The following is an 11,082-nucleotide window of genomic DNA, read 5'->3' as shown; positions in this document are numbered from 1 at the left end:
CAATTACCTTCGATGTCAGGATGCCAGAGAACTTCAAATCAATCAATCAATCAATCCGAGGACAAATACCAGTATCTTCTTTGAAGAATTCAGTGAACTTATTGAGATGATTACCATAGAGGAAAATGAATTAGTTATTTGTGGAGACTACATTCTTTGGATGGATGACGAATCAAATCCGGATGCTTTAGCATCTAGTGAGTTATTGGAATCATATCAATCGGTAAATAATGTCGACTGTGCAGCTATTTTCACTGAACGAACACAGTGAAATGACAGTGGAGGTCCTGTAGAGAGTATAGGACCAGAAAAACAGCCGTCAAATTAAGTAAAGTTTCTCGCCGCACTTTCTTTTCACATGTTTGAAAGTATTTGCTTACCTTGATGGGATCATCTTTGAATACTGTAATTTATCCCTTCATTCAGGTAAGCTTCTTAGACACTATTTCATTTACTGTTATTTAAGAGAATTTGTTTTCCTTTCCCATGCCACTCTACATCTTGGCTCCATAAGTAATTAAATATGAGAAATGTCATCACCATCAGCCATTACTAGTCCACTGCAGAACAAAGGTCTCAGACATGAAATTCCACTTAGGTCTGTTTATGATCTTTCTATGCCAGTCCTCTCCGGTAAATTTTCTTATTTCGTCAATCCATCGCCTTCTCTTCCTCCCCCTGCTTTTGCAATTTCTAGGGAGCCATTGCTGTTCTTAATGTCCATCAATTATCTGCCATTCTCATTATATGTCCTTCCCATGATAATTTCTTTTTCTTGCATGTTAGGTATTAGGTTGGCCAGGACACCAGCCACCCGTGGAGATACTACCGCTAGCAAGTTATGGGGTACTTTGACTGGCCAGACAGTGCTAAATTGTATCATTCTCTCTGGTTACGGTTCACTTTCCCTTTGCCTACACATTCTTCGAATAGTCTGTCCTATTCTTTACAGATTCTCCTCTGTCCTCATACACCTGACAACACTGAGATTACCAAACAATTCTTCTTCACCCAAGGGGTTACCTACTGCACTGTAATTGTTCAACGGCTACTTTCCTCTTGCTAAGGGTAGAAGAGACTCTTTAGCTATGGTAAGCAGCTCTTCTAGGAAAAGGACACTCCAAAATCAAACCATTGTTCTCTAGTTTTGGGTAGTGCCATAGCCTCTGTACCATGGTCTTCCACTGCCTTGGGTTAGAGTTCTCTTGCTTGAGGGTACACTCGGGAACGCTACTCTATCTTATTTCTCTTTCTTTTGTTTTGTTAAAGTTTTTTATTGTTTATAAATGAGATATTTATTTTAATGTTTCTGTTCTTGAAATATTTTATATTTCCTTGTTTCCTCTCCTCACAGGGCTACTTTCCCCGTTGGAGCCCCTGGAATTATAGCATTTGGCTTTTCCAACTAGGGTTGTAGCTTAGCAATTGATAATAATAATAATAATAATAATAATAATAATAACCACTACTTTAGTTGCCCTTTTTCTGTCTCATTGTTATTCCCATCATTATTATTTCCATAGCTCATTGAGCTATAACTAGCTTATGTTCTAACGCTTTAGTAAAGCTCCGGGTTTCTGAAGCATAAGTTATTACTGAGAGGACCATGTTTTCTACTCAATTTCCTGTTTACTGTTTTTATTTCGTTGTGATGCCTCGTCTTCATCGAAGGCGTGTCGTAGAATATCCATGTTATTTGAACACATTGTAAACAACATTCACTCTATGTATTCGAAAGGTCGATGTATTTGTCCTCGAGAATATTGTTTCTACTTGAAGGTGATGTATTAACCGATTAAAATTCAAGTCACGCCCATTATGTTGCACAATTTATTATTTGTGAGAATTGGCAAAGGATAATTATACAGCTTGGGTAATATTGATGTATAATGCACATGAAAAAGACACTTTTGATGGATAGCTAAATGAAAGTTGACCTTTTGCCCTAGAAAGGTCCATATGTGTACGTCTCGTCACGAATAATGTTCGCCTATATGAGATTACTTGATGTTTAGTAATGGATTGATGTTAAATAACTAAATTAAAAAGAATCAGTGTGAAATCTACGTCGCAAGCTTGCTGCCAGATAAGAATACCTCAAGGTTAAGAAAAAAAATGTCTCTAGATAACATAATGGAATAATGCTAAAAACGAGGATGTCTGAAAAGTTATTCATTAATATAAAATAATTTTGATTGTGCCAGCAGTGGATTAATAGGCCTGTAGGCTAAATTCGTAGTGAAAAGACCATCAGGTAAAATTAAGCAAATATGACAATGAGATGCGTAGAGGTAAAATATAATATGGAAAATAGATGATTAGATATAATAAAATTGTAAACAATTGGTTTATATATAGGCTAAAATATATTTTGAAAGCCAATGAAAATTGGCCAGTACAATTTTGAGATGGCAGCAAAAACATTAAGGTAATTGCCACTTCTGCACTGTAATTGTTCAGTAGCCACTTTCCTCTTGGTAAGGATAGAGGAGACTCTACCTATGGTAAGCAGCTCTTCTAGGAGAGGGACACTCCAAAATAAAACCATTGTTCTCTAGTCTTGGGTAGTGCCATAGCCTCTGTATCATGGTCTTCCACTGCCTTGGGTTAGAGTTCTCTTGCTTGAGGGTATACTCGGGCACACCAATCTATCTTATTTCTCTTCCTCTTGTTTTTTTTAAAGTTTTCATATTTTATATAGGAGATATTTAATTGAATGTTACTCTTCTTGAAATATTTTATTTTTCCTCAAGTTTCCTTTCCTCACTGGGTTATTTTCCCTGTTGGAGCCCCTGGGCTTATAGCATCCTGCTTTTCCAAATATGGTTGTAGCCTAGCAAATAATAATAATAATAATAATAATAATAAAACGATACATGGACCAGCGAGTTATATATAGTAGTACCGTTTACGTTATATATTAATGGAAACATCAATTCTTGTCCTGACATCATGGTATTACTGTATGTGCGGATATCAACTTGTTCGAATTGTCTCATTGGGCGTCCATGTGTAAGAGATACCGGTTAATTTGCTTAGTTGCTAAGGTAATAATTATTTTCTGATTAACATCTGTCCTGTAAATAACTTCATTGCGTAAATTATGTGCAATTGCCCTTTTGGGTCAAATAGCAAATAGTAAATACTGTCTGCATTTGACTAGACAGATGCCAAAATCTCTACTTTTTCGTTCTTAGTAAGATATTGAACGGCGCATTTGCTTCATCTAAAGTGAATTATTGTTTTCTTAAATATTTGAATGAAACCGTAACTATTTCTGACATAGTGATATATACGAAAAATCAAATGCGACTATAGTTAATGCAAAATAAAAAAAAATAGAAAAAAAAGATAGAAAACAGGTGAGCACAAGAGAACTTCCCGCAATGCTCACCAGATGTCATCTTCATTGTCATGTCGGATATTCCTATCTCTTGTGGCCGGTGAAGAAACCCCATTTCCTAGTTTATTGTGTGAGTGCCTTTCATGTGTGACATATTCGCCAAATTTATCCGCATACAATCCACGAAAATTTATTATATATTGTAAGATATATCCGTACTCGGGGTTGGCCTACGAAATCCAGGATTTACCTCCGGTGTAAATCTAAGATTAGCAAACCCTGGGAATCGCTGCATTAGGGAAAGCTTAGATGTAACTTATTACATAATTCCCTTAAGCCAGAGTTAAGATTTAGATATTAATATGTAGTACATGATCAGTGACTATGTATTCAAGGCGATTTTTCATATTCAGTCTGGCCAGAAGGTAAATTCTTGACCAAAATTGGCATTAGAGTTATATGAAAGATCATATCAATGACAGAATTTGCAGTAATATAATGAAGTAGGACTTCTAGATATGGATATAACATATATATATATATATATATTTATATATGTATATATATATATTTATATATGTATATATGTATATATATATATATATATAATTATATATATATATACAGTATATACATAATATAAGTGCCCTTTCAACCTCATTTTATGTAGGCTAACCCACTGGTTTCTTTTGGATATTTTGTATGAAATTTATTCCTGGTTATCTACGACTTGCCGGTATATTTCAAGTAATTTTAGACTATTGTAAACTGTTATACTTTACTTACTCTTAAATTTGACAAGTAAAGTTTCAGCCTTATTTCTACATATACTAATTTTGGTGATAGTGCAATAATTTATTTCTAAAGTGACATTGAATGTATTTCCAACTGTATGACAATTGTAACTTGTGTATTTCAACTGTCATTGTTTGTGCCTATCACTGGTTTTTCTTTACTTATTCTCCGTTATATAACCATTACTGGGAACCTCATAGGGAAACCGTGGTTTTGAATGATCGTAACCCAAAATATTACACCAGATAGAAAAAGGGAGATAAGCATAAATCACACTTATCTTGGGAGTACATAATTCATGTGTCATTAATAACCATCTTTAAGATACATAATCAAAACAAAAATGTAATAACTACCATTACAGGAATAAGTTTAAACTCTGGATAATTGGTAAATGTTTACTGTAGCACAATGTTCTTAATGTAGAAGATAGAAGTTTTTCTTGGTGTATTTATGATACTTTGAACTGTTTTGATACAAATAATGGTGGGGGTAAATTTTTTTTTTTAAATTAGCACAATTCGTGTTAACATATTCCTTCTAATTGGAAATATTTGGCAGAGGACACACATCAGTGTGTCATATAGAAAATACTCGCACGGCATTCAATATTCTACAAATTTCTTTTTGTAGCATAGGAATTATTCATTATTGGAAGGGATTACTTTAGAATTGATTTTGAGTAGAGTACTGTGAAATCTTAAATTTGTATATAAAACCTTTAGAATAATTATAGTGTCTATAAGCACCTTTTAAGCGAGTTTTACTGTTGAACGGTTTTAGTTCGATAGATAAGTGTTTGAAGTGATGTTCGAACAGGTGAAAGCGGTATTTGGTCGTTGAACGGTTCAAAGATAATCTGTTTCAGCCTGACTTTTTTTTGGGTGGGGTTTTGTTGTCCACAAACTGTGTGCATTTGTAACTGTCTGGCACCTCATTGAACAGTTTGACCAGCAGGTTCAATGAACCATTCAACTGTGTAAACCACACATTACACACATGGCATGAACTGTCAAATCAAAGTGTATTCAGTACTGGTGAAAATTGGGAATACAATCTGGTATATTATCATATAAGATGTTATGAAGTTTTTATCAGCGGTAAATCATGTAATTTTGACAATAAGAAAAAGCCCCCAACAAGTGATTGCACATTTGCATCATGCTGTAAGCACCTCCAAATACCAAGTGAACTTAAAATACAGCAGTACTCTTCATATTATTTTTATTAGCTAAGCTAAAACCCTGGTTGGAAAGCTGGATGCTATAAGACTCTGGGCTCCAACAGGGAAAATAGGCCAGTGAGAATAGGAAATAGAATGCTGTAGTGTGCCTGAGTGTACCCCCAAGCAAGATATCTCTAATCCAAGACTGTGGAAAACCAGGGTACAGAGTTAATGGCACTACCCATGACCAGAAAACAGTGGTTTAATTTTGAAGTGACCTTCTCTTAGAAGAGCTGCTCACCATAGCTAAAGAGTCTCTTCTACTCTTACCAAGGCGAAAATAGCCACTCACTGAACAGAATACGGTGCTGAGTGAAGAAGAATTATTTTGGTTACCTTATTGTTATCAGGTGTACATTATTAGGAAAGAGAAGGTGCAAAGAGTAAGTCAGAATATCGGTGTATGTGCACCAAAGGAAAAATGAGTCGTAACCAGAGAGGTAGCCAATGTAGTACTGTCTGGCCAGTTAAAGGACCCAACAACACTAGTAGGATCATTTCAACAGATGGATTGTGCCTTTTTGTTATCAGTGTCTCCCATATATTCCCCAAGGAAAAAGGACAAATATCCAGTGCCTATTCATATCCAGTACTTTATTTGTCTGCAATCACAGGATTTAGTTTCAGAAACGGTTGGATTCTGGTGTATTAGGAATTTTTCTTGCATGGAAATAACAACTTCCACATTTCCTGATAAAAATGTGAAAAGTACCATCATATTCTAAATTCATTGTTGTAATGGATGGTACATCCTTTATAGTGTACGGTATGTGTTATTCAAGAATGTTTGCAAAGTGTTTTTTATTTTTGTCTAACTCCTGTTAAATACAATGTAGAGTAATCATGTGATACATGAGACTTCCAGCCAAGTATGCCTATATTATTATTATTATTATTATTATTACTTGCTAAGCTACAATCCCAGTTGGAAAAACAGGATGCTATAAGCCCAGGGCCCCAACAGGGAAAATAGCCCAGTGAAGAAAGGAAACATGGAAAAATTAGATATTTTAAGAACAGTAACATCATCTAAATAAATATTTCCTATATAAACTATAAAAACTTTAACAAAAGAGAAAGAGAAACCAGATAGAATAGTGTGCCTGAGTGTACCCTCAAGCAAGAAAACTCTAACCCTAAATAGTGGAAGACCAGGGTACAGAGGCTATGGCACTATCCAAGACTAGAGAACAATGGTTTGATTTTGGAGTGTCCTTCTCCTAGAAGAGCTGCTTACCATAGCTAAAGAGTCTCTTCTACCCTTACCAAGAGGAAAAGTAGCCACTGCAAAATTAGAGTACAGTAGTTAACCACTAGGGTGAAGAAGAGTTGTTTGGTAATCAGTGTTGTCAGGTGTATGAGGACAGAGGAGAATCTGTAAAGAATAGGCAAGACTATTCAGTGTATGTGTAGGCAGAGTGAAAGTGAACCGTAACCAGAGAGAAGGATCTAATGTAGTACTGTCTGGCCAGTCAAAGGACCCCATAACACTCTAGCGGTAATATCTCAACAGGTGGCTAGTGCCCTGGCCAACCTGCAACCTATATAAACATAATATGTTTCCAACTGGTTATCGTGTGTTTTATCTATTTCTAACGATGATTATTAGTGAAGACCGACTGTTTATGAGTTTTCCTAACCCTCCCCATATCAACTCATTCATATGAAATTGGGGTTTTGGGTGCATAAACACCAAAAACTGACTGGTTTGCACTAATAATAAAAGAAATATATAAAAAAAAAATTTAACCAATGGAAAAAATATATTGGTTCTTGTATTTAGCTTTGAATTAAAGTATCATATACAGTACTGTAATTTCCTATGATTTATATCTTTTTCCTCAGTTGTAGCACCGCAGTGGTTCTTACTCCTCCCAATTAAATCTAGGTAGACTTGTATGATACTGGCAAGATGTACATGGATTTGCTGAGCCATTCATGGGGGTGATAATTTGGTAGTATTTTTTTACCTTCAGATGAGCAAAAACAGCTACTGTATATTGAATTATAGTAATCAGTTACCAAAATACTGAGGATAAAATTACAATTGATTACTGGAATAGATTGAATGTCCCTCTTGGCAGATGTCCTTTAGTAATGGCAGTCATGATGAAACGGTAGAAGAGCTGTGGGGATATTGGCTGCAGTAAAACCCCATCTGGGAAATTTAGCATAAATGTTTGGAAGCTCTTACTTGGTTTCAAATGCTAGCTAATGCTTACATCATTAAAAAATAGAAAAGCCCTCTCAAACAATTGCAGACAACTATTCACAAAATCTGCCATCTGTCATCCAAAAGTAAACAATGGACTTGGGCAACATCAGTGGTGTTCATAATTTAGTTATTGGAACCCAACACCCAGTAGTTATTCTGTACTGAGAAACATGCCAAAACTACTAGCAATCATCCATTCTTAATAGGGTGTTCATGTTTGGCTAGAAATTAATGTACAATATCACATATATACCCCCAGATGATTTGTGATCCCAACAAATTCTCACTAGCAGATACGTTCATTTTGGTAATGGCTGTCTTGTGTGTAAGAAGTGCATATTGGGAGTATAGTAATTATAAAGCTTTTATATACTGCACTGAATCAGTACCTCAAGCTGCATTGTGTCCATGTATGAGTAATCCCTTCCACAGATGAATGGTTCCCCTGACAAATCCCTTCTCCCTTGATAAGAAAGAATATTTTTTAATTGCAAAAGGCCATAACTTTTTATTATAAATAAGACGTGTATGTCCTTTAGCCATACCATACTTTATAAATTTATAAGGAATATGATAAACGTGCAGTGTTAAATGGGAAACGGTGCTTGCTCCATTGATAGTTATGACATGATGTACAATACAGTATTAGTTTAGAGTGAATTGGTGTTTCCTTCTATGATGTATTGTGCTCTATATCAGATTGTTTGTGGTGGGGATGTCCGTGGATGGTGAAGCCTTCTGTCAGTTAGGAACCATTTGTATATTAAGTTAGGTTCGAATGAATCCTTGTACAGTTTATTATGGTTCGATATATGCACTGTATGTACATCTGATTTCACACTAGTCTACCCAGAAATTTGATCTATAATGGGCTTGGGGAAAAAATGGTTTGCAATACAAAAAATAATGGTCAGAAATGTGTAAGTGAAAATAGATGGTAAAAATAAGTATTGGTATATGCTTCATATTCTTTTTGTGAAATTAAGGTATCATTGTCCTTTATTGTCAGTCTTCATAATAGAAACTGTTATCAAATTTGTTTCTTGTTAAAATACTTTATAAAGAAACATTCCTTGTCAATGTTGATTACAGATAACTTGATGATTTTTATATATTTGATCATTTTTTTATTTTTATGTCAGTCATATACATATAGTCTTCCATTATGATATTTGAGGGATTTTCAGTAGAATTACAGTATATTATCAGTCTTTTCAACTGGTGTGACGTGTAGCATCAATACTGTATCTTAGTACAGTATCTAATCATTTACAACTGAATTGCTTTAAAATTAAAACCATTTCATATTGATGAGATGAAAATAAATAATCATTGGAATAGCAAAAGCTATTGTTGGGGCAATTTTGATGCAGCAGGTTTTGTTCTTTAGTCAAATTCAACTACTTAGATGTGCTTAATGCCATTGCTGGGCTGTTCTAAACACAGCCAGCTGACTTGATGCAAAATAACTGTACTGCTTGCTAATGTATGAGGTAGGTCGTGGATTATCAGTACAGTACATTAGATGTTACAAACAGTGCATTAACAATTGTAGTAGGTTATGTTCTTGAATTTTTACAAGGTTTTTTCATACTAGTTTTGAACATGCCATACTAGTTTGAGGGCTGTATGGAAGTTTTGAGACTTGTGATTTGTATTAGAATTCTAATAGCCCTTTGAAGGTTATAGATTGTTTGTGTATTTTACATTTTTATTCACAAGAGGGAAGCATTATATCACTTTGAACTTATTGTATGTATAGTAAAGAGTGTGGAATTCATTCACATATTCAGTAGTAGCCTTGTGGAGAATAAGTAGTTAAAAAGTTGATCTTCCTTTAATGTAGTGATTTTGATTAGGAATGTAAACAGCACCACCAGGTAGAACAATGTAAGGGATAAACTATTGGCAATTACTCACAATAGATAACCTTGCATGCTTGATTAGTTAGGTAGAAAGCCTGTGTAACAAGGTATGAAGACACTTATATCTACATTATTTGGAATAGTGTGTTTTTTATTCAAAGTTATCCCTGTTTATCCCTGTGAATTAGTTGATTGGTTTCCATCAGTCACATTTTGAATCAAAAGTTAATGAGATCAAGTACTTTACAGTAACAAATGAAGTAAGAATACCTTATATATTTATTAATACATACTGTGTGTGTGGAAGAGGATCACTTTTACTGTGCAATATGTGTCATGGCAGTCTTTTAAGAATATTTGTTTTCATGGGTATGATTTTACTATAGGAAGATAGAAGAATAAACCTTAAGATTTTATAATAAGAGGTCAGTGATCTGGACCACATAGCCCTACTAAAGAATCTGTTACTTTTCTTATTGTGTGAACAAACAGGTCCCAAAACCAGTCAAATTGGGTGTCTTACAAAGAAAGTGCATATCAGATCAGCTCAACCTGCAAAATGAGACACAATTGTAGGAAAGAGGCAAACGAGATGTAAAAAAAAAAATTGAATTAAATTTTTACAGAACAACTTCAATAAAATGTCTTTCGCAAGTACGAACTATGAGTTAAACAAAAAAGTTCAACTTTTACAGTAACTAGTTGAATATGATTTTTGATAAACTCAGATATTGGCTGTGTATAGCCTATATGGGGTATGGGTGCTGGAATGTTCAGTGTCTCAGTCTTTTTTCAAAAGTATAGTATGTGTAGAGTACCTCATTTGCATATTGGAAAGTTATACAGTGCTAGATGAAAAATTTAAGATATCTAGTACAGTATATTTTAAGAAGAATTAAATCTAATCTAATATTTAGCTGTACATTATCTGTTGAGCAATATTGTGTAAGAATTTTACTGTTCCAGAGTACTCCTTATTAATGGTTTATTCTATCTGTTTCAGAGTTTAGATTTTGTTTAGTTGTTGAATGATGGGGGGTCCGAAGATCCAAATCAAGGGGTCTCTGACTACCTCAGATCCCCGTAAATGTCCAGTTCTTGTAATTGGCCAACTCCGTCACCTTACTGCACTGCCATTTAGTGATGTTGCAATGAAGTTGCAACCTAGAGTCGATGAAGAGGTATGTTATATATTTTATATGGAATTGCAACGCCTTCTGTTAATCTTTGTGTTAGTGATTTTATTACATTATAAAACTTAAATAACTTTTATTATTTATTTGTTTTTGCTTTAGAAAAAAAATATTGTTTTATAGAATATTGCATGTTCCAACATTTGGTAGATTATTCCTTTTACCAGGTATCAATGCTTTTGTAAAACCTGTTTTAATAGTATTTTATTGTATGTTCTGAAGTAAATACTTCCCAGTTTGCTTGTTGTTATTACTGTGAAGTCTTAAGTTAGAACAAGTGCCAATTGTTTGCTCTTTGGCTTATCAAGTGACAAAGCATGCAGAATTTATTGATACTGTATCAAGAGGGCAAATTATGTAAAATATTGATACAGTATCAAGAGAGCAAATCATGCAAAATATATTGTCATATCAAAGGGAAAATGATACAAAATTTATCAAGCAAA

At 34.3% G+C, this 11,082-nt stretch overlaps 1 protein-coding gene across 2 annotated transcripts in view; it reads left to right on the top strand.

Moving 5' to 3' along the window:
* The first annotated feature begins 3,336 nt into the window (after nt 1-3,336).
* grsm (granny smith) overlaps nt 3,337-11,082 on the top strand; it is a 63,861-nt gene continuing 56,115 nt past the window's right edge. The window contains exons 1-2 of one of the 2 annotated variants that reach the window (XM_068358787.1): nt 3,337-3,473; nt 10,447-10,624. In XM_068358787.1, coding sequence (XP_068214888.1) covers nt 10,472-10,624 — 153 coding nt within the window. In that variant the 5' untranslated portion in view covers nt 3,337-3,473; nt 10,447-10,471. Of the gene's footprint in view, nt 3,546-10,446; nt 10,625-11,082 lie in introns of both variants that reach the window. The other variant, XM_068358788.1, reaches the window with a different exon arrangement.

The sequence above is a fragment of the Palaemon carinicauda genome, chromosome 35 (genome assembly GCF_036898095.1).
Source record: "Palaemon carinicauda isolate YSFRI2023 chromosome 35, ASM3689809v2, whole genome shotgun sequence".
Classification (NCBI taxonomy): domain Eukaryota; kingdom Metazoa; phylum Arthropoda; class Malacostraca; order Decapoda; family Palaemonidae; genus Palaemon; species Palaemon carinicauda.
Note: the sequence above shows the minus strand (reverse complement) of the source record. Positions and strands in the feature narration are given on the sequence as shown.